Source organism: Strix uralensis, chromosome 1 (assembly GCF_047716275.1).
Source record: "Strix uralensis isolate ZFMK-TIS-50842 chromosome 1, bStrUra1, whole genome shotgun sequence".
Taxonomy (NCBI): Eukaryota; Metazoa; Chordata; class Aves; order Strigiformes; family Strigidae; genus Strix; species Strix uralensis.
Window position 1 is genome coordinate 92,049,418 of NC_133972.1, and position 24,541 is coordinate 92,073,958.

The window sequence follows — 24,541 nt, forward strand, 5'->3', positions numbered from 1 at the left end:
ACTTTGTAATAAATGCAGGTGCAATAAATCTTTAAAAAAAGGTCCTACAAATTTGGAAATTCCCAGTGAAGAAACATGGCTCAGGTGAAACATACGATTTATAGAAAAATGGGGTTCAGTCAGTAAGTTGGTTATACCTCCAGAGCAGAAATGGAGAGAGCTGCATGCTACAGGAGATATCCAGTTGTTGATAGAGACAAGAGTGGTTGAAATCTGGTTTAAAAGGACAGGGTCTTATGAAAATTGCAGCTACTAAGATTACTTTGGAGCTGAGGAAAGAAGAGACATCTGTCTTTTGTTGGACATTTTGGTCAAATATGGACTTTAGCACCTACTGGTAGAAAAAAGGTCAGAAAAGTTGGGTGAAGATGCGACCTGACCCATGTAATGCAGAGAATGTGAACGAGGAATATTAAAATGGTCTAACAGATGGGCTGAGAGTAAAGCCAATCCAGCAAATGCCAAAGCTGTACTGCACAGAGCAAAAGAGAGGCTGGGGGAAAGGGGCCTGCTGGCCAGCCACCTCACCACCGACCACCCGCACAAGGTGGGAAGACCTTTATGGCCAGCAAGGAGGAGTCTCATGGGGAGGGAGGTGCAGCTGAGCCTTCGGTCCATTCCCAGTCCTCACCCGGGCTGAAAACTGAGCCGGCATGCATGTGAGCAGCTTCAAAAGGAAGCAATTTACCTTAGGCATACAATCAGTGAAGGAATTTCTACTGATTAAAAGAAAATTGGAGCTGTGCAGAACTGGCCAAGTCCCCAGATGTTCATAGATGTATGGAGCTTTGTACAGCATATCTGTGGGGTTTTCCAAATTCCAAAACAATTGCATAAAATGAGTAAGAAACCCGTTTGGGGTCATTTTCAGAGTGGGAAAAGGAAATGCTGTGTTTCAAAACCCCCTTCCTATGAAACACAGATGCTAGCCCTTACAAACTGTGAGTGGGACTGACACAAGAAGACAAAGAAGGAGAAAAGGAAGAAATCTGTTGGAGTGACTATACAAGCTACTCTTCCCTCCCCCTCTGCTCCCCAAATCCCTCTTCCTAGACCCCTCCTGCTCATGATTCTTTGCAGTTGTTCTAAATCCTAAGAAAAGTCTTAGGAGTTTTACAGTCTTTTGCAATACATCCATGCCACAAGAGAATATTCATTCTTTCTGTGACATATTTTTAGGCTGCATAAATCTGGTCCTATTCTATTGGTAACGTTTCCCTGTAATTTACATTTAAACAAACACAGCCTGCTTTTATTGGATGACAGATTCAAAGTTTTCATTAATTCCTACATTGTTGTGCTTCATAGACCTGAGTACGTGCAATGCAGTAGCCAGACATGCGCATTACATTCCAATAGCATGGTGTCAAACAAAGTACTCAATCAGAAGTCAAAATAACTTAATAAATACCCCTGATTTGACTCAGCCCTCCCCAAATTCGGGCTTGTCTGAGCTGGGAAGCTTTCTGGCACAGCGATTGCAGAAAAAAAACATTCCCCTGGAATAACTCTGGAAACGCGGTAGTTTGGAAGAGAGCTACCGTTTCCCCATCGGGATTTATACCATATAATCTACAGTGGAATAACTCATTGGCTAACTTTACTGCGAGCTGGTACTGTGTAGACAGACGCATTCAGGTGAAATCCTGGGCAGACCTTGAGTTTTGAAGCAACTGTAGGAAGGTATGTCCTGTATACCTGGGTGTAGAGACTAGGGACAGCTGGCAAGAGAAGTGATGCCACTCCCCAGCAGCCCTCAGGAGGCTGCAGAGTGTCCTATGGATATCTCCCGGCTGGGTTTGGCAAGGGATGCTGCCCAGGGGGCTCTACGCTGAGCTACAAGCAACATGGGAAGTGTTCCTGCTTTTGCTGCCAGGAGCTGTTGTGGCTGGCCATGGCAAGGTGAGCTGGGGGGAGCTGCTGACCTACAGAAGATGGCCATGTCCGAGGCAGCTGCTGCCTTCCTGAAAGCTTCCCCCCGCCTTGTTTCTGTCTGAAGGAGTGGGCACGCACAGTCCCCACGCAGGCTCTAACAGATACCCATTTGACAGAAAGTCCCTCTCGTGCGGGTTTGTCCCAGCTCTAACCTCGATGGCACAGCAGTTTGCCTGGACGTCACCGCGTGAACCTCCAAAACCAGCAGAACTCCATTTTAAACATTACGTATCTCAAAGCCAAACCTCTCTTACCTGCTCTCTTCTTTTCCAGATTTTTTTTTTTTTTTTTTTTGGACAGTAGATAAATGGAAACAAAGATGAAAGAATGTTTTCCTGGTGTAGTGCATGTATTCTTAAACTTGCTTTTTTAGCGGTGCTTGTTGTGCTCTACATGTTAGCTCCTGTGACACCTTAAAAAAACGAGAGTTGCACACTCGTGATTATTCCTGATAGCCAGGGCTGGTCTCCCCTGTCACTACTCAGATGCTCAAGCTCCCAAAGCAATGGCAGGATTCTGCCTGTGAACGAAGACTGAATACCACGTTCACTTTCTTTATGGCTGTAACTTACTTTTTAGCACGGTTCTTCCTGTAATGTGAATGAAATAGGCCCACTTTAATAAAATATATGTGCAAGATTCAACTCTCCTTTGCCGTGTTCCTGGTGCTGCTACTAACCGCAGGGTAAGTGCAAAATGATGAACAAGAAATGTTTCCAAAAAATGAACTCTTTATACCTGCTTTGCAGAAATGTAAAGGACTGGAAAACCTATAGAGCAAGCTGCCGAAGGAAGAAGCCCAGGGCACTCCTAGGAGGTGGCCCGAAGGCTGCTGTCACCTGCACTGCTCTCCCGGGGGGCGGCAATGGCTCTCGCGGGATGTATCCAGCGGAGGCACACAGGTACGGCTGACGAGAGCTCGTACTCAAATTTGCCGCAGACTTAAATAAGAGCCTGTAGCACGCCGCGGACGCCTGCAGGTATATACATACACCCTTTAAACGACACTTCGCTTCGTCAGAAACTTTCGCGGGACGGCGGCGCTTTGCGCGGATCAGGGGTGCAAGGCGCGGAGCGCACCCTCGCCCCCAGCCCCTCGCTGCGCGCCCGCGCTCCGCTCACTGCGCTCACTCCTCCGCTCGCTCCGCACTCGGACGCGGGTTCCCGGGGCCCTGCAGCCGCCACGGCGCGGACCGGGGCCCCGCGGCGGGGCGGGGCGGCCTTGGCCCCGCCCCTGCCCCGCCGGGACGGGACGGGGCGGCCCCGGGCGCGGGGCAGGAGCGTGCGGCGGCCGCGGCAGGAGCCTCCTTCCTCCTCCCCCTTCGCTCTCCTCCTCCTCCTCCTCCTCCTCCTCCTCCTCCTCCCCCCCGGCTCCCAGCGGCGGTTATGCGCTGCCGGGACCGCCCGGGCGAGCGGCTCTGAGGGGGCGGGCGGGCGGACAAAGGCTGCGGGCTGGTGCCGGCGCTGGGGCGCGATGGAGCGGCGCGGCGGCTGAGGCGGCTCGGGGGGGCCGAGCCGAGCCGAGCCGAGCCGGGCCGGGCGGCGGCACATGGTGCGCGGCTGGGGCCCGGCGCTGCGCACCCGCGGGCGGGCCGAGGGGCCACCATGGACAACTTCTTGGCGGAGGTGAGCGCGGGCCGGCGGGATCTTCCTCCCCCCCTTCCTCTTCTTCCTCCAGCGTGGGGTCGCTTTGTGGGGCAGGAGCCGGCAGCAGAGCGGCAGGGGGCTCCCGAAAAGTGTCGCCAGCCCCCCCGAGCAGCGCGGCTTGCGGGGGCTTAGCAGGAGCAGCCCCTTGGGGACGGGGGCTGCGGGAGGGGAGAGCAGCGCCCCCCAGGCCCCACCGGCCCCCGAAATCACCATCCTGCGGGCTGGGACCGGGGCGGAACGCGAGGCCGCCGCGCTGAACCAGAGCCTGCCGCCGGCTTTCCGCCGGGGAGGCGCTCGGCGCTAATTGGGGCTCATTAGGGCGGGCAGGGGCTGGAGGCGGCGGTGCCGGGCACCCCTCGCCGTGGCGGGACCCCCGCGGGAAGCGGGCCGCCGGGGGCTCCGGCGGGACTGGTCCGGGTCCGGGTCCCTGCCCGCCCTCCTGCCCCAGCCTCTGCTGCCCGCGGCGTGGCAGCCTCTGAAACCGCCTCTCGGAGGCGAGTGGGGCGCTCCCTCCTCAGGGGTGCCCTGCGTGAAACCCGGGGAGTGTACTTCACGTGCCTTGCGTGGGCCTGTGAGGCTTCAAATGATGGAGGTTTCAGAAGCAGAGCTGCTGGTAGGCAGTCTTTTCTTAAGGTCTGTTTATTACATGCATGTTATTAAGTGTAGACGAAATCTTCCAATACAACTGCGAAGTAATGGGGCTGAACTCTTGAAAGTGGTTTGAGTTTCGCCGTTATCTTGTGGATCTTGGCAACTTCATCGTGTTGGGTGAGGAAGCCAAAGCAAAGACACGTTGCCACTTACTGAGAGTAAACGCTAACAATCAAAACTTGGGTCCTCTTCTGGTCTAAATGAGCTGAATTCTGTACGATATCTTACCAAATTGGTACGGCCCGCCTCGTGTCGTCACAGCCTTATAAACGTAAGGTGTCCGGTGTTAATGCAGTGACTTCTGTGCGTGTGTTGTGCTTGTAGGTTGCTGGCAAAGCTTGCATCAGCGTCGTGACTTCTGGTGACTGACTGCGTGGTGGCTTTAATCGCACCCCTTGCTGAAGCAGTTGCGTTCTCGGGGTTGTAAATGCAGGCCAGGCATCTGTTTTACAGGACTGGGATTAAGCTGCAAAACTGTCCTTTGCCCTCGTGAAATAACTTCCTTCATCTTCTTGGTACTGCTGTTGATGCTCATGCAAGAAAAATAGGTGATGTTTTTACCAGAATAGTAATTAGTCAAATAAAAGAAGGTCATGCACCTTACTGCTTGTTAGCTTTTCATTTGTCAGACAACAAAAGTTCTGTCAAGTGCAGTAAGAAGGAAGAAACGCAGGATTAATTTTGAAAAAGTCTCGAGTTAAGTAGTAATACTGGGTTTTGGTTTCTTTCTTTTTTCCTCTGTAGAGGATGTAGTGCTCGCCTTTCAAAAGCTTGCAAGCCATGAGCAATAGGGTAGTATTAGCCTAGCCTTGCAAAATTAATCTGAAGAGTCATTCGCTCTGACACAAAGTACAGTAGCGTGCCCTACATAAAGGTGAAGAAGAGTTTTAATGGTTTTGACTCCCCTATTAGCCAAAATTACTTGCCCCAGGGAAAATGCAAGTAAATTTTGCCAGTCTGTGTTAGTATTTCGGCATGTATTCTGTTAGTTTGTGGTTCCTGCATGCAGACTTTGATCTTTCTTAAGAACTCTTACTCCCTTTCAACATGTTGATATTACTTTAAAAGATCAGTAAATATAACACCTTGACTTTAATCTGCATCCAAAGTCCCACCCATAAGTATAAACATTTTCCTTTCCTCACACCGGAGCGAGCGTATGTAAATCGTATACAGGGAGCGTAAGGCACAATAGCAGAAATGCACTGGGCCTGACCCAGCTACCACAGAAAAACGTCTGTTGAAGGCACTGGATTGAGCCACTAGCCGGGTAATTTAATTTGTGCGAGGCAGACATCCTGCAGCTGCTCTTTATAAAAATATTTGCTGACTTATCTGAGAGAGTTATTGTTCTCATTAAAATAAGTTGTAGTGTGTGGAAGAAAGAGGAAGCTGGATGAGAGACACAGGTAAAAAGCCTGATCTGCTCTTTCTCATTAGTGATGTAAGTTTGCTGATATAATTAGGTTTTGGGAGAAAAGCTGGTAGGTGAGAAGGGTGTAGACTGGCACTTCACAGGGGTCGTTCCTCAGCGTTACCAAGAAGCCCCCGTTCACTATGCTGGAGGCAGGAGTGTCTTCAGTCTGGTTGTCGCAGAAGAATATTGTACAACTAAAAGGCGTTACAGAGAAAGACCCCAGCATTACTATTTCTCCCATGTTTTTTCATAGCTAGATGCTGATTGTAATGTGCTCTCAGTATAGGATGATGCTCACTGGAACAAAATGAGGGGACTGGGTAAGGTGCTGCCAGAGTGCAGGAATGCATGCGTCGCAGAGGAGGCAGGCGCTCCTGTTGGGACTTGCTGCGTTCACTGAGGTGTGGGATAATGCTGAGCTCCCGACAGTCAGCTGACGCTGCCGTCGTCCATGACTTAACAGCTTTCTGAGTTCTCAATCGTGCTGCCCAGCTTCCTTCCTTTACTATTTCTTAGCATTCTTAGCTTTTGTTCTTATAGGATAAAAAGTGGTTGTACCTGTCTCCAGAGGAGCCTTGATTTCCATCGCTGTCCCAGCTTTCTAACTCATCCAATTAAAAAAAAAAAAAGTCTGTGAGTAAAAAATGAGGCTAGAAGAGTTGGCCCTGGAACTTACTCCTCAAAAAGCTTTTATTGCTGGAAGATAATAAAGTAATTACAAAGTTTCATTCTTAATACAGAGGAGAAGTGTTTTCTGGGACCTTTAAAACTATTTCGGGCTATTGATTGATCTGTGCTACCTTTTGGTGTTTGAAGGAAGGTCGGTGGTGGACTTGTAATTTTCTCAGTATATTACATAGTCATGTTTTCATATATAAAGTGTTAAAACCTGTAGAAATCCCAGAGATCCATACTCAGAATTAAAAGTATGGATGCGGGCAATAGAGCCATTTGGCTGTGTTGCTCTAAACAACTTGAAAAAATCATTCCCATATGTTTTATCAACAGCTAGGGTGCTCATAAGGGAGCAGTCTCCTGTCATAGCTGAGGTCAGGCTTCTTTTTTTTTACAGTGAGAACGCATCCCTGATAAAAGGGGGATGTATGCCATGAGGGAAGGAGGAGAGTTAGTTCAAGATGAGAAGGAACACAGGGTAATTTTGCACAAAAAAGAGCAGGAGAGGGAAGCTCCAACTGCCTCTTCAGCATCTGAAGTTCCCAAGCAGTGCTTTTACCAGGACATCAGGGAAAGTGGGTGCGGAAGTCAAGTTCATCTTCCTCCTCTTACATGGGGAGTCACTTTGCCCAATATATACGGTGTGTTGCACCGAACTGTGGTCGCTGTCCTTGTCACAGGAGGGATGTGGCAATTGCTGGCCCAGATGAGGTTAGAGAGTGGTTGAGGTTGGGGCGCAACTTCTGGAAGTCATTTTGTCTAATCTGCTCTCTGAGCTGCTGCTCCACTCCTGGGGAGCTTGCAGTACAGCGTGCATAGCGGTGGCTGCAGGGATTGACTGCATTTAGTTGCTACCAAGCTTGAAAGTTAAAGGATTTTCTTTTTCTTCCACAACTGGAAGAGGAGGAAGGAAGAACAACTCTTGTCTCCTGCCTTCTGTGTTGCGTGTCTGGGTAGATGATGTTTAAGGAGAGCGTTATAAAAGCAGCATCAGCATCATAGAGGTCCTACTGATGTTTCTCTTGTGTTGCACAGAGGTTTATTTGGAACTGTGGGGTTGCCTCCTGTGAGGTACAGCAGATACTCTTTGTCCAGCATGCTTTTCTTTTTGACAATACTGCTGTTACCTGGAGTTCAGAATGGTTTTTTTCTTTTCTGCTTTCCACAGTTTGCACATATTTGCTTGTGTACCCTGTTTTAGGGGCAGGGCTCCCAGCATGTGTCCTGAAGGAGCAAGTGTTGAACCTCCCTCTGTAGGAAGGCTGTGGGGCAAAACTTAATTCTGAGGCCTTGAACTTGGCTGCAGGGGGCTGTCAGAGGAGGTATCTGCCAAGCCCGGAAGCTCTTACTTTAGATATGCAGCTTGTGGCAAACTTCTCGTTGGTGCTCCTGTGCTGCGGGATTTGGAAGATTGCTGCCTCCCAGCGCAGAGTCATTCATGGAGACCTTCAAGAGGTTCACCATCCCCTGCACCAAGTGACCGTGGCACTGCCAAGTTTTTGCTCTTAAAGTGAAAATTTGGTGATGCTAATAAGTTCCTGCATCAATCCACATGGGTTCTGGCTGTGCTGTGCAGCATAGTGTATGCATTTAGGACAATCTCGAAAGTCTCCCAGTTTTCATTTAAAAGTGTTTTTCTGATAGCACAAGTATGGGTCTGGTGTTCTGACTTCTGGTATTGGTGTAAGCTGTGTATCTTACACCAGCAAAGCTGCGTTCCAGACGGGTGGGGCAAACCCATCATCCCTTAAGCAGTGGCGTAAAGGTTACATTTCTGGAGGGCTTCTGAGCGCCAAAGCCATGCCAAGAAGGAACGGTGCCTCATTTGGCTGTTGACATTGGCTGTGTTTTCCGAAGTTTCTGAGCTGTGACTAGACTACTTCTCATATTTAGGTTTTTTAAAAGCTGATGGTTGTTTTGTCAATAGCTATTTTTAGGTTAATTAGAGAACATTATGTTTTGAGTAGAAAATGTTTCAAGGGGACTCAGGACCACCTCACTGAGTCAGAAAGAAAATTTTTGTAGGTTTGTTTCTATAAGCTGGGAAATCATGTTCAGTTCATTGGTAGCATGTCATTGTAACTGCCTACTATGTGTATTTCACATGTGCCTTTCATAAGATAGATTTGTGCAACTGAAGCATAGTCATTGTCACTGGGCTGGAGCCTAGCAGCCCTGCTGGCACCATGAATATTGTAAAATGACACAAGAATTCTCTTAAAGCTGCAAAACACATAGCTATTGAAATTGCCAGTAGAGGCTCTACATTGTGCAGGGTCTGCTCGTTTCTTTTTAGCTATGTTCAGTCAGACTTCAGCTACAGGAGAGCTGTGAAACCCCCACCATTACAAAAGTCTTGTTTTCTTCCGAGTGTTCGCTTTTTTTTTACCTTCTGGTGACACCTCACTGAAATGGCTGCTTTTTTTTGTCTCTTCCCTAATTGTATGTTTGTGTCAGCACTTTGTGTGTAAGCTATTTTACTCTAACCAGATTGTCTTCTTTATATGTATTTTCATTTGCTGAGCCCTGTGTGTGGGTGATACTGAAGGTTGTGAATCTGCTTGGCTCTTTTCTTGGTTTTGGAGCTGTCGCACAGCCTGTTGCCTGATAAAAGGGAATTGTGTTTGAAAGCATGGCCAGTCCCAACTTATTTTTGAAGTCAAGTGGCACGGGCTTTTATCGGAAATGCTCCACATTTTTTTTCCATGATTCTGTGGAGGCAGAAGAGGACTACTTTGTAGGAGGGAGGGAAGCAGAAAGGAAGGGGAGCTTGAGCTTTCTGTGTCACATGGAGAGTTTAGTGTGCTGGTCCCATGAATAACCTGAGAAACCCTGCAACCTTTCAGAGCTTTTGTTGCCCCAGTGTGCCTCAAAACATGGAAAGAAAAGTTTGGGGCCCCTTATCAATAATTACGCTGTTGGTTGGCTTGGTTGTACCACGTTGTGCTTCTGCTGTGGTGATTTTATCTGAATCTTGGGTTTCAGCTTGGTAAGACCAATATAGTCTCAATAATCTGTTATTTGTCTTTAGAAGATAGCCGAAGGAGAATCGGTAGGTCCTTGGCTGTGTGTGTGTGGGTGGGTGCGTGTGTGTGTGTGTGTATTTAGATAGTGTCACTGTGTCTGCACAGAACAAATCCAGACCTAACCCCTAGCAAGTGAATAACCTGCTTTTTTTGATCTTTTTTAATTTTTTCTTTTAATATGGGGAGTGAATATTGATGTAACTTCAAAAGAAAAAAAATTCTAGCAAGAGAAATATCTTTTTGTGTCTCTTGGGTGGGTGCAGCCCCAGTGGAAGGTGCCACAGTCTGCTGCGAGGGGTGAAATCAGCAGCTCCATCCCTTGCACGCTCAGCGTGGTGACTGTGCCCGTTGCAGTTCTGGAGGGAAACGTATCCTCTGGGTGGTTTGATCTCACCAACCTTTTTGGCCACAGGGCTGGTATTTTTCCTTAGTGAATCACAGTCCCCAGCTGTGGTCAGAGCCAGGAACACAGTTTTGGGTGGAGCCCAGTAGAAGGGCAGGAGGTAAAAAGTCACTGTGAATTAAGACTTAGCTGGGGACACACACACACACACACACACACACAAAAAAAAAAAAGAATTACCAGCTTTAAAGTCACTAATTGTGGCTACTTTACAAGTTTCGGGATGTGACCTCAAAACTTGCTAGATTGATTACGACTTCAGGCTTGTATGAGAGGGTCATGGCTTAGGCGTTCTCATTTGTCTTGATCTTCCTGTTATTTATCATTACTTGACATTTTAAACCATTAGTGAGACATGAAGGAGGATGGCTTGGTGTTGGGGCAACAGTTCAGGGCAAATTACTGTTTTTTGGGTATCCTTGGTTCAAATTTTACATGGTGGCTTTTTTTTTTTACTTATTTAGGATTTTCTAAGATGTCCTATGTATGTCTGAAATTTGAGCATTATCCATTGGTCATATTTATTGTAATGCAACTTTGTTTTGGACAACCCCCTGATTAAGAAAGGTTCCGTGGATTATCCTTTTGGTTAGAAGTCCATTAAGTAGCTCAAACACTCCATTCTTTTAAAGACAGGGCTCTTCAAAGTTTGGATGCAGAATGGGAACTGGTATTAACCATCCTTCATATCTGCCTTGTGAAATAAACTATATCCATGCTGAAGAAGAAATTACTGCTTTGTTGCATGGAAAACATGAGCACCACTGTATTGGGAAAGTATACTATGAAAGGTTTGTTAAGACAGAAGGAATGGGTAAAGATTACTCATATTTTGAAATGTACCCATAAGAAGTAGGAGGATGTTGGGGGAGAATGTACTGTCCCCTCCTTGACTCATTTCTGCAAAGTCAGTGATCAAGACTGTCATCTGGGGTAGGTCCAAACATTGTTTGTGCTTGTTCTTGATGTCCTCAGCTGGACAGACAGTGTTAGAGCCAGGTCAGGGGGATGTCTGGTGGCTTCTCTGCAGGGTGTCATTCCATGGACATTGTGACTGGCCGGACACTTTCCCAGTGCAAACCAGTGACTGACTGGGGGAAGGCTGCTGAGTTGTTTCAGCTGTAAGTATGTCACACCTGTGCTTGCTTTACCAATAAATATAAATACTTGCTGTCTATTTAGGTGCTGTTTTCCTTTGTGGCCAAGTGACTGTGTTTCAGTCTAGCCTGTAAAAGCCTGCCTATTTGGTAGAAAGTGTAGAGGTTTGGTTTTCTTTTTTTTTAATTGAAATCTCAAGCATGAGTGATGTTGGAGGAATTTGATATAATATGTATGTTTTTCCTTGCTGAATAGCTTGCTAGGAACAGACCCGATTTTGGTTCAGATTTGAAGCATGGCAGAAACTGGTATGTGTTCAGTTTTACTGACCAAAGTCAACATTTCCATTTTGTGTGAACTCTTTTGTAGAGGGGTTTAACACACAGTTTCTATATGAGCTCTTGTAATTTTTCCTAGTGAGCAATGGTGCTTAGTTATGTTTCACTAGGAAGGAGCAGCCACAGTTAGGAACTGGAAAAAAAACCAAAGAGCACTCCAGCCCTGTTAAGGCTTTGAGGAAAACCTTGCAATTTACACTGGTGTATGGAAGGAGGTCTTCAACAGCGAAAGGTACTGGTCACTTGTATGGTTTTCTGAACTTGCACATCAGATCCAATACATCTTAAGCTGGATTTCCTATGTGTTTCAGTGGCCCTGCCACTCAATGGGCAAATATAAGTGTGTTGGAGCAGAGCCTAAATGTGGAGGTCAGTATAATACCTTTTATTCCTTCCAGGATTAATGGCATGCTGAAGGAGAACATCCTGGAGGATAGAATTTATCAGTCTTCTGTACCATCCAGTGGCCTGACAGACTTTAGACTTGAATAGGGTTTCCTATTTGTATGATAATATGTTATAGCAAATATGTTTTAGCAAATACTTACATTGCTTCAGTGGGGCATTTTGCCTGGTTTATGGTATCAGACTTTCTTTTCTTTGAAAGTATGTAATCTTCATCATGTGGTGAGCCTCACTAGGGATTTTTGAATGAATATTAAGGAAAGGTGCCTATTGAAGAAATCAGTATTCTCTTTAACCAATCTCTTAGATCTCTTAGACAGGTTAACTCTTTCTGTGAAACTGCATTTTGGTTTTGTCCTGTTCCAAATGAGGGAAAGAGGAAGGAAGAGAGGGGAACTCAGCAGCAGACCTCGGGAGCCAAGCGGTGCCTTCACACACGGTCGCGGCTGATGGCATGCACAGAGTGAATGGCTGTGTTGGAAGACTCAGGAAGTAAAAGGCTAAGTGCACTTTGATGTGTTAGTGTTCCCTTTTCCTATGTATTCTTGGGAAACTATTCATAATCCTTTATTACAGGCCAGTGATACAAGAGTGTGTTAATACAAGTCTGTGTTTTGTTTTGGAGAACGCCCTTATGGGAGATGCCATAAGGACACCTTAACAGAGGAGAATGTTTGGTTGTTGCTTTTTTCCCTGGGGCAAAACTGCATTCTCACCCTGAGCAGATTTACCCAAGGGTTTTTTATCATGGCACATCTGCCTTTATACTGGGGTAGTTGTTAAAAGTACTGAGGGTTTTTTGGGTTGTATTTATGTTCTTAACTTTTTGACACGGTAGCGCTGGCAGAATGGCACCCTGCTGCCCAAGCCTGCCATCACATTCTCAAAGTCAGGATTGATTCTGGTGCCTGTAGCATAACCTTGGGTAGAGACCTGAGGCTCAAATGGTTGATGAGTGGTAGCTGCCATTAACTACAGCTGGAATTACAAAGCAGAGCATTTCTGAAAGTTGTCATCAAAGTTAATACCCCAAACCTCTTGGCCCTCTTTTTCCCTCTTTCTCTTAAAAACCTTCAAAAGGCTTTAGAAAACTCATTTTGATGAACTTTCCAGCATCTGGAGAAAACACCTCTGTAGTGCTTGAAATGATGTTGGATTGTGACAGTGGTGCTACTGGCAAAGCCTTGCATGGTTTTGATGTTGTGCACTGCATGTGTCTATTATCCTTCTTCCTGACCTCACTAACTGAAATGCAGGATTCTTCTGGAAAGATTCTCACGCCTCCCCTTTATGTTCAACCAAACTGGCTCTGGTTTTGGGGACAGGAGATAACAGAAGTTTATTCCTTGTTTTAAAAAAATATTGATGTTTATAGCATTATCGGAAACGGATTATTTGGTTCTATTTTAGTTGCTGTTGTTTAGTGTGCCATTAAAATATTTACTCAGATGAAGTTAAATATATTTGTTAAGAGAATGGGATTGTTTTTCTTATGAAGTTGTTTATCTTGAGGAAAAGTCAAATCCCTTTGTTTAATGTACCCATCTGGTTTACAGAAGCAATGAAGATCATTTCTATTTGACTATTTTGGTGGGTCAAAACCCAAGTGTGTATCTTGCTTAGGTTATATTTTTATTTGCTTCAGAAAGGAGTCAAGTTGGCAGGATGCCGGAGGTCACGTTAGGACAAGGAGTAGACGCTGATTCTGTAGATCAGACTTCTTGCTTTGTTGGCCGTCTTCTCGGATCTCTTCACCTTATTAAATATAGACTGTGGTTTTGTGATTAGGATTTATCTCCTCATTACAGTTCTCTGATGATGAGTATGATGGATATGTTTGTTTAGTGTGTACAATTATAGTCCCTCGAAGAAAATAGGAGCGGCATTTAGAGCAGGGCTTTGAAGGGTGGCATTTCCTGCTGCTTTTCAGACCAGGCGGAGTGTCTGATGAAGTGAGCTCTTTGTTGTTGAAACTCTCAGAGTTGTATTCTGCTGTGTGATACTTGATAAGCTATTTTCAGGAATAAACAAATGCAGCTAACCTGTGCTAGAAAATATAATCTGTGCAGCAGCTCCTTTTTTTCCCCCCCTTTCAATTACATTTCTAACATCTTGCGCGCCAAATCTGAGAAGTTTTAACAGATGACAGATGGGATTTTGGCATAAAGTTGTGCAGTGCTTGCAGAAAAAGGGCAATTCTCTGTTTTGTGTTAGTTTTGAGAGTCTCAACTCCTAATTTCTGTTTCTATTGCACCATTTCTGCCATCATTTTGCTTTGGTGATTCAGTACCTTAAATGACTACAGCCCTAGTGCAGTAGTAAACTCCCTGGGGTTTTTGTACAGAAGCCCATGAACCAACGTAATTGCAATGTAATGGAATACTTGTGTTAAACACTTACTGTATAGTTACACCTTTGTCAGTAGAATGCCTTTGTACAATGCCTTAAGGTGGAGATCTGGTGTAGGACAGAACATGGTATCCAAATCTGTGCACTTTCTTGTGAGCACCCAGTGTGGCTTGTTCCTTAGTAGTCCTTTCTGGGGTGCTTGAGTGCAAAGGGAAAGCATTGAGTCGTGGGATCCTTTTTCTTTGGGTAGTGATCCAACATTTACTTCATTCCAGGTGCTTCTGGAGTTGGGCAAATGCAAGCTGTGATCCTAAATTTTGATTCTTGAAACTTGTGTGCTGCTTACAGAAACACTCCTTTATCTTGATTGCAGATATTTGACCTGAAAAGTGCCCAGTCCCTTTATGCAGTCAGAGAGGCCACAAAAGCTCTGCTGTTTTCCTGGGATTTTTGCTTTTTTTCTGCTGGAAGGCAGCAGAGCTTTTGGTACGCAGCATGAGCTGCGGCTGAACCAGAGCATGGGGATGTGCCTCCTGATCTGCATGTAGATGGGAGTCATCTCTCATTAGGAAAGAAGAGTGGGTGCATGTTAATCAGTGGCTAAATTGAAGGGGCAAGAAGGGCTCAAGGCAGCAAAGGTCTGGACACCTGCAGCAAGAGATCATGGGTCATGCTGCTGTGGGGATCCTCCAAGCCGCTCCTGGGGGAAGAAGAGGAGAGGAGTTGGCGTCAGGCTCTGAACAGGAGCAGATGCTTTAGCAGGACGGCTTCTCAAAGGGGTCTCCTTGTTGGACGGGATAACGATGTCTGATAGCTTCTGCTTTAAAATGCATAAATTAAGCTTTTTTTGGCTTTGCAATTCCTGTCAAAGTTGGAGATTAATCTTCTCTTGCTGTCCTGAAGCCAGCTAGAGTTTTCCTAGCTGTAGGTTTTGAGTGTGTGTTTTCTGGTTGGGTCTCTGGTATTATAAATGCCAACATTTTGGAAAGTCTTGTCTTTTTAAATCTTTTTTTTTGGTGGTGTTGAGCAATGACATGCTTCTGGATAGTTTCATGTAGGCTTGGAGAAATCTTTCATTCTTGAGAAAGCTGCAGTAATGTATGTCCTAAAAAATAGGACTTTGGCATTTGTTACTACTGCTCCATTGGTGGCAATATTATTGTATTTAAAACTGTCCTTTTTAGTTTTATTGACACTGAAATTCCTACTTTTTTGTTGTCATGTCATCTTTTCCCCTAATTTTGTTCCAGACACTGTACCAGGGTAACTAGTAACCAGCAAGTGGCTCTTTCTCTCCAGAAGAGCAGTTGTGGTGCTACTGCTTGTTCTTCAAGAAGCAGCTGGATTTTTATCAGATCTTTGTAATTTTTAGAAGGGGGAGAAATTTCAAGAGAGCTCTGTCACATGGCGAGTGCTTTACCTCCGAGGCTGTGGAAGGCAGCCTGTGCTTGGGACCATTGGGAAGTCCACTCTTTACATCTTTACCTGTGGAAAGGTCTGAGACCACCTGGAAGTTAGGATGCTCCTTGTATGTGCTTTATAAAAGAAAAGGCTATGTCAGCAGGTTCAAAGCTATAACTGCATAAGCCATTGCTTCTTTTGTGGGTGTGTATATTTATTTAGCTTGCTGATATTTCATTATACTGCAGCTGCCTTGCTGTGTGCTGTTGCTTCCTTTCCCTATATACCACTGAAGAGGAGAGGGGTGGCAGGGGGAAATAATACCTTGTACTCTTTGCTGGTACAGATCTAAATATGGTATTTGTGTTGTCTTTTTATATTAACCTGTTGTTCCTTGCTAATGCTGATCTTACCTAATGTTCTTGTATTTTGCATGTGCTTAGGAGGAAACATACAACAATGAGTTGCTTCAGGATTATTTAAAAGCAAAAAAATTGCAATTGATTTGTATATCTCTTCCCTCTTTCTGACGTTCGAATTAACTGAAACAGTAAAAAAAAAAAAATGCTGTTTGCTTGGTGTTTTTTTTTTTTTTTTTAAATGACCTGGGAAATTTGTTGACAGCTCAAAACCCAAACTGAGCAAAAATAACAGAAATGTCTGAATAGCTGAAAGCATAATTTCCCTGCTGGAAAGGTGGTTTGTTGAGGAGAAAAAAGAAGCTGAGAAGTGGTGACCATTAGTGACTATAAATAGAGAGTTACTCATTTAGGCTCTTGGACGGATAAAAGAGAGGTTGTTCCAGTTTTTCATCTTTACTGTGTGGTAAAAAGTGAGGTATGTCATGTCCTGCCATTTTTTAGATAACTTTAAGAATAGCTGCACTGGTACTATTTTCTGCTCAAAGAAAGGTCTTCAGGTATGCTTGCATAAATGGCAAAAGCTCTTTGGCCCCAGTCTGAAACACGTACATGAATTTATGAATCATTTCACTTTTAGTAAGTTGCGTTCCCTGGAGGACAGCATATCTATTCTGTCAGTACATTCACAGTTGTGATAAAACACTGAATTTTGTTCTAAACCAGTATCTGTAATAGCATGAGCAATATGGAAACAGTGTAGGGGAGTAGCTGATATGTACCTAGTGGGTCCGTAGGTCTTGTCTTTTGGAAAACAAAACTTGGTTTGCAACCTCGTGAAGGAGTGGGCTGATTTTCTTTCTTGAGGAAAACTGCTGCAGTGGTGAGGAGGATGCCACAGACCAGCTTGAAGTAACGATGCACTGAGGCTCCCCTGGGGACCCTGGAAGAGCCCTGAAGACCCCAGGGGCTCCCCAGAGGTTTTGGGAGTGGCTTTGGAGGGGAGGCTGGTTGTCCTACTCTCCAGGTGTTGGGATTAACCTTTTCCAGAGAGACACCTTGTGCAGTCTGGGTTGTTGGGTTTCTTGTACTGTGTACAGTGCTGATCCCACAAATTACGTTTTTAGTTTCTTTGTTTAAAGAAGCAGATACCTTTTACAATTAGCTGTGTTTCAGCCTCGTTAAGTGAGGAACTCGAGGGCTTGCATGAATAGCTAAATAATGATTAACCTCTCTTTGACTTCAGTGGTGCAGAACTAGGACATTTATCTTCCAACCTAGATTTCTTCTGCCCTGGTGTTGACTGACCAAGCATTGACACTTGTCATGTCCTCTTTCCCCTTTAATACCAAGTGTGTTTGTGGACATGTTACACTTCTCAGTCTCCTTTGGAAAGTAATAATAAAGATGTAATGCTCTTGTGGTTCTCCCGAGCCAGAAGAAGTTTGGTTTTGAGTGTCCTACTCATTGTGGCTCCGTACAGTGCATTCTGCACAGCAGCTTTCTGGCAGCAGAGAGGGCTGTTACAAAGGTCTCTTCAGAGCTGTGGGTAGTAGAGGTGAGCAGACTGTTACTGATTGTGAGCTTTGCTTCTCTTATCAGCAGACGTTGGCACTTTCCAAACAAGTGGCTGTGATAAGGGCTTCTGGCGGGGCAGGAGGGGGAAGTTGTTGGTGAAGGAAAGGCGTGCGAGTGGGTAGATTTAAAGGCACAGGAGAGTTTTAGGGTTTTGGTGATCTATAGCTAAGCAGTGTGATCATGGCTAAAGATAACAACCCAAAACAAGCAGTGAGAGAAAGTGTTGAGGCTTGGGTTTCTAAAATTTGGTGCCTTGACTTGGATAATAGTGGGATGTGTAATTTTTTTAATGGAGATTAGCTCCTGATGTTGCTCTAGGTAAAATAAGTAAAGCCATCTTGATTCAGCAAGGTTGATAATCCCAGGATGAATATGAGACATGGTTCCACCTGAATTAGAGAAGAGTTGTAATGTGTTTAAAATTAAGCATGTTCTGAAATACCTTGTGGTTTTGTCTTCTAGCTGGGTATGAGTCACTTGACTTCTTACACATCAGTCCAAGCTTGCCACGGGGGAGTTAATGAATATCTAGGGAAAGATGTCACTGACCATAGCAGGGGAGTTAACTTGATGATCTTTAAAGGTCCCTTCCAACCCAAACCAGTCTGTTGTTCTGTGAACACTATCCCTGTTGGAACTCAGGAAATCCCCAAAACTCCACTTAACAGTAACTGGTCAAAATGACTAAAATCCAGTAGGTAACTACTGCTGATCTTGGTACAAATTACATGAAGTAGTAGTGACCATGGTTCAAGCATAGCTTCTGCAAAGCTACTCTTGCCCTTGCTGCTGAGTGCACACTGATAGGCCCTTCTGTGTTGCTTCTGTACTTCCAAGTGGGTAACAGTGGGTGAAACAGCCCTGCGTAAGGCATGCTGCCTCGTCCCCCTTTTACCCAGGAGTGCTGGTGTGGCCTCTGCAGCTGTGTCCCTATTGTCAGGGACAAGGGCAGGAAGTCTCTGCCACAATCAGGTCTCTGTGCTCTCCACACAGATGCAGCTTTGTTAACAAATGACTTGTCTAACTTACCACTGTTTTTTAACCCATCTCAGGATCATTGTTACATTGATTTGTACATTGACTGTAGAGCTGCTTTTATTGAGGATGTGTTCCTGAAAAGCTAAAAATTATTTTTTTTATTTCTAATTATTATTTTTTTCAATGAAGTCATCAAGCCATCTCCTTACTGATGCAGTGCATGGCAGGTGTTGAGGGAAGAACATTTACCACTGGTGACTTTTGTAGTGGAGATGTTCAGAACTGATTCTGAAGTTCCGTAGGAGATTTTTTGGCTTTTTAGGAAGCTGTCCTTATGAGACGATTGGCTTTGGAAGAGCAGAAGTGTTGCTACTGTATTGGCCCACAAAAGGCTGAGTTTCAACGATGCTTCCTTTAATTTGGCAGAAAGGAAGCAGAGCAGTGTATGAAGTCAGGAGTAAAGGAGAGGGTGTCCTGTAGTTCCGAACTCTGCTGAAAAAATTGAATTGCATTAAGACTGGATAGAGGTAATTACATGCCAGCCTGTGTCCTTCAGGTTCCAGATGGTGTCATGAGAGCTGCTGTTCGGAGGAAAAAAAAAAAGTCTCAAGTTGGAGGCATTGTGTAGACAACAGACTTAAAGAAGAATTGGACATTGCTCTGCTTGAAACAAAAAGGAGGAAGCTGTGTATGGCATTATACATTACTGTGTAAAGTAGTAACTGAGTTTCACAGGGCAAGTAATGTTCAGTGCCTGTGGTGAAGCACAGTCCATGTTACTCACGCAGCCACCTTGGGAGCAGTGGGTGTGGATGTGTGTGCACTTGGGGTGATTCACGATCAGCCTGTGCTCGCTCTTGAATATTCGAGAATCAACTTGCTGGGAAAACTTTCTGCTGGAAGCTTTTTTTCGCAACAGAAAGACCATTGAATGTAATCACATCTTTTATTTCTGTAAATGTGCCAATAAATTATTTTTAGACAAAAAATAAATAGATACAATTTTATCTGAGGGAGAGACTTGTACAGCGTGTTGGGTTAAAAAAAAAAAAAAAGAACAAACCAACAAATTTCTTGCAAGTTGGCTGAAGCGGTGTATTACCTCTGAAAGTTGGATATGTTTGAGATAGGTCTTAACATGATCTGGAGGAATTAAAATGCAGCGTGTGTCTCTGCATATTTCTAGCTATAGGCCTGGATTTTGTAATTGTCCTGTACAAATGGGATCTTGTTTCTGTGAATATGAGGTAGGGATTTAACTTCTAGGAGAAGAAAACATTGTGAAAGCATGTGTATATCTGAAAATATACACAGAAATTCTGACAGTCACATTTGTACATAAACATGCTCGTGGCTATCTGAAGATGAAAGGGAACTGAAAACGTGACCAAAACAATGTTGTATAGGTGCTCTCTTCAAAAGATCTCAGTTCAGTGATAAACATGCTGCCAGAGTTTAGCTGTGCTCGTCGTATGAGTGACCAGCTAGAATTATGATGAAATTGTATTCACTTCTTCAAAACGAAGACAAGTTGATACTTGAAACAACAGGGAAATTGTAGAAAGACTGGCCCATGAGCAAGGGGGAAGGTGATGTCATGTGAACACTGTCATGGTGTTACCGTAAAAGCATCATTACATCTGCCAGACTTGCAGCCCTCAACAAGTAATTTAATCTGCTTTTGCCTTGTTTCTCTAGTTGCAAAATACCACAGAATTTTCCATTTCCAACATCTTTTTCCCTTTTCCCAGGTAGAGAGGTGCAGTGCCCTTCCTGGGTCCTTGCACCAGTGCAAATAAAACTAAATCTACTGCCCATGCTAAGCAAGGAGCCGAGTTCTGGGTGACTTCCTTGGTGAAGAAGCAGGCACATAGTCTTTGTGCAGTATTTTCTGCTGCACACATGAAGGTGGTGTGGAGCTCCAAGGACTCAAAATTCATTTCCTTACAGGTGAGGAAGTATCTGTTCCTCCCTGCAGAATGAAGTATTTTATATGTTGCAGAAGGGGTTAAAGGTAGTATGTGCAGTAAGCAGAAGGTTATTGTTCCATTTTGAAATTTATGACTTCTTTAAAAAGAAAATTGGTTCTATTTAAGGCCAAGTCTTTTTGACCAGCCAAGTCAAAGCTTGAAGGAAGCTAATACAGAGCTGGCAGTGGAAGAACACATTGCTACTGCAACACTTATTTGCAGTAAAGCCTAAGTGGCTTTTCATGATTCCTGCTGTCCTACAGTTAAGGAGCACTGCAGGGGCACCAGCTTCAGCAGAACTGTCCTGTGGAGTTGGGTTTTCTTGTAATAATGAGCAAGATGCTTCTCAGATGTTCTGCTGCTCTGAGATTAATGGTAACAGGCTGTTTTTCTGACTTTTTGAAGAGTTAAAATACCATTTGGCTAAAGCAGTCTGAATAACTAGAAACATGCTTAAAAACATTCACTTTTTTGAAATGACACTCCTGAGAGTAATTCAGTAGGGATAGGTACCCCTCCAGGTGACACAAGTCTGAGCATTTTTCCGAAAGGCGATCTAGGCTGAAGAAGCACTCATTCATTCTTGGGTTTGTGTCACGTTTGCATCAGCTGAAATCAAGCATGTGCTCTTTCTGACTAAAGAGACTTACCTGAATTCTCTTCTGTTCTACAGTAATTTGCCAGTAATGCTTCTCTTTGCACAATTCCATGCTTCAGCACTTGTGGAAAAGTTTTTTCGACAGTGTTTAGGTCATTTCATTTTACCTGAGAGTTGCTAAAAAAACCCACCCAATCACAACAAATAGCTGTTTTATTGACTCAAAGTGTAGTAATATGAGGAGTTGACTTTATTACTAGTATGAAAAGTAGTAAAAGGTACTGGCTGTGTTTAGGCAGAGGAAGACACATATTTTTTTAGACTTGTGTTCTTTAGTGCCATAAAAATCTGATTATGAGTAAGTAAGATTAAATATGTTTTAATAGCACTATGTCAAACAGTCATGGAAAATTCCCAGTCTGAGCTTGTGCAGGCATTTGAATACTATGAAGTCCATATACTTTGGGGTTTTTTTGTTGTGTGGTTTTTTTTTTCCTTTTCTGTTTTTAGTTTTTTTTTTAATTATTGTTTAAGAAAAAGCATCTCTCTGGGCAGGGAAGAATCAGTAATGCTACATTTTGAGTGCTATACTTGCATTTTAATTTAGGTACCCTGCTGATTTGACTTGAACTTACTGTGCAGTCACCTTCTTTATAAATAATTTGAAGCAGTGTACTTGTGATGGAAAGCCTATAAAGTCCTCCCAGGTTTCACAGACTGGGGAACTGCACCATGCTGTGCGAAGTAGATGTTTATGGAATTGTCTGGGCTGACGTTTACAAAAGAGTTGATTGACTTAATTTATTGCCAAGTTAAATAAATTGCTGTGTAAAGGTTTGTGCTCCTGAGTAGACATACTTTCAGAGGTACCTAAGAGAAAAGGCCTGGTTCCCTGGGCTTTAGGGTCAACAAGGGTTGCTCGTGAAAGCTTGCTGTCCAGTGTGTTGACTCGTAACTTCCAGCATACCTTTTGGATGGCAGAGTGAGGCGGGGAGCTGGGAAATGTAGAGCAGGGATGTGTAAACCTACTGGAGCAGTTTCCTTGCAGAAGAAAAGCATGCTTTTGTCAGACTTAAAGTTGCTGCATGGTCTATGTATGTTGTCTATCTGTTGCCTGACAGAGGTATATGTTAGTCTATGGGTAGCCTAAGGCATTGGGTAGTGCATTTTGAAATAAGACTTGTTGAAGACAAGATGGCCAGAGTGGAAAGAGGTGCCTGCTCCTGGGTACGCTCTTGTGAGCAACACGATACCCTGCCTGTTGGTTCACCCTGAGCATTCCACAAAGATACTTGTGCTTCGCAGGCAAATACATTTCACACCCCCTAGGCCTCCACTCTCACTTCATTACTTTCACCAGCTTTAAAGTTTCCTGGGTTTCACTTTTGAATATCTCTGTCTCAAAGCAGCTGTGTTCTTGCTGGGTCTTTCTCTGCCCTTGCATCAGTTTTTCTAATTTGGGGAAGCACAGCTCTCCACAGCTGGCGCTTGTGGGTGCTTCCAGGCTGGGGGAGATGTGGCTGCTAGTCACAGCTGCCAGGTCTTTGCGTGAAGGAAATGGATCTCTTCCCTGGATTTCAACCAAAAAAGTTGAGTTTAGTGCCTTGGCCCAAGTAGGTCATGTTGGTAGTAAAAGCGTGTGGTCTGATTTCAGACCTGATCCTGGGGAAGTGGGGGGGGGGGGGCGGGGGGGAACCAATCTCCCTCTCTGCTCCCGTGATGCTCCACTTGCTTAAGCTAATACTCTTGGCTGATGGGAAGAGCCTGGGTGCGAGGGGTTCCCACCTTGATATATGAATGGTGCACCTCTGGGAGATGACAATGTGTGGTCAAAATTGCTTGTCTGACAAGGTCCTTTGCTTGCTGAGAGGCATGCAGCTGATCAACCCTGGTTTTATGATTCTTCTGCACACTGGACATAGTAAACTAGAAGAGAGTCTCAGCATAGATGCATTTCCTTATACTGCTCGTTTATCTGTGGGATAAATGACTGTTTTGTCAGGTGTTAATGCTTTAACTCGCTTGTGTTTGGTTAAGCTCTTCTAATTGTTTTGTGGTTTAGTTTTGGATTAAGTCTTCTATCAACCTGCAGGACAGTAAAACGTGCATGCATGCATGCAAAAAAAACCAACCAGAAGCAGTTGCTCTGCATTTCTGCTTTTTCTGCTTCTGACACAAGAACTAGGTTGAGGTAGTAAGTCGTTTTTCCTTTTAACAATTACCAGGTCATGTAAACATGCATTAAAATTAAAAAAAAAATTGACGCCAGAGCGATGCAGGAAATGTTCATCCCTGTCGTGAAAACGAGGACGCAGAATGGGAATGCGTCAAATCTCTAGGTGTGCCTGCAAGTGAGAAAACGTGCCACACCTTTTTGTTGAAAGGTGGAGTGCAGACTTTAAGCTGCTTTGGAAAGATGCTACAAGCCATGAAGAAAGGTACATTGCTGTACATCCAAGGAACCTTTGAGCTGCTTTGTATGACCTGCCTTGGGGATTTGTCTATAGATGCAAGATGGGAAGCAATATGAAATTACAGGCTTCAGTCCAGTTTATGGTGTGAAAGTATCTATGATAGGAGAAGAGAAGATTTGCTGGTATAAATACCTGCTCCGTTTCTGGGTTTTCTACCGAAGGTGTCCCCTTCTGGCAGTTTAGTGCTGAATGAACTTAAAAGGAGACAATTTTTATTGTATGTAATATATACGTATAAATTCCAATAAAAAAAAATTGACTTGCTATAATTACTCAGGTGACTCGCCCCGTAGATGCTTCCTTTTATAGTTGCAGAAGTAGAAAAAAATCAAAACAGATATTCTAATAAGAGCGGTATTATGGGAAGGAAATGTCAGGAAGAAGTGGACTAAGCAAAAGCAGGAGATTGCTTTTCAGAGGGTTGTGACCTTAAGGGGCTGAATATAATGAGTGCAGTGTTTCAGGCTGCCTTTTTACCTTGCAACTGCTACATACCATTGGTATTCATCAGCAGTGATGGGGCTCTGCAGCAGGAAGACTTGCAAAGCATCACCTGGTCTCCCAAGAGAAGTTTAAAGCCAGTAAAGTACAAAACTATACAAAGTGCATGTAGGAGACGCTGCCTTTTATCTGAACTTCATGGCTTTTTAACTTTAACTAAAATATAAGCTTCGTTGCTAAATTTGCCTTCAGTATAGATCCCAAACTCATTTCTACAGAGTTGCACCTTCTGTAAGTATAACACTGGTATAAAACGCCACCAGTGCAGCCTGCTTTGGTGTCACATAGCCTCTGGGAAACCGGAGATCAGTGCTGATTGACAGTCTTCTGCTCCTACCATCCAACAGTTGAGAGAGAGGCTGGGCTGGGATTAAATTTCTCTTCCACTACTGCCACCTAACTCTCCTTGGCCCCTGTGTTGGGGAAGTGAATTAGGTGTTTTCAAATGCCTGTTGCAATTGATTTTTGCTTAAAAACATCTGATCACAGCTTTGAGAAGTAACTCATGAGCATCTATTTCGTATTTACTGACACTTCGGTGTTTGTTTAAGGGTTGGTAGATCAGATCCTATTTATGAGCTGTTTACAAACTGAAGGAATTTTGAATTGAATAATAAATTATTTAAGGTTATATTTTTTTTATCCTTCAGTTTCATACACTGTCTCCATATTTCAGGGAGATGGGGATGTCCTTTTTACATTGAAATATAACAGTGATCAAATCTTCCATGTTATACA

At 44.2% G+C, this 24,541-nt stretch overlaps 1 protein-coding gene across 1 annotated transcript in view; it reads left to right on the top strand.

The window, feature by feature from the left end:
- The first annotated feature begins 3,421 nt into the window (after window positions 1-3,421).
- Window positions 3,422-24,541, top strand: part of MYO10 (myosin X) — a 173,078-nt gene continuing 151,958 nt past the window's right edge. The window contains exon 1 of the mRNA XM_074873964.1: window positions 3,422-3,561. Within this exon, the coding sequence (XP_074730065.1) occupies window positions 3,541-3,561 (21 nt within the window). The 5' untranslated portion in view covers window positions 3,422-3,540. The remainder of the gene's footprint in view (window positions 3,562-24,541) is intronic.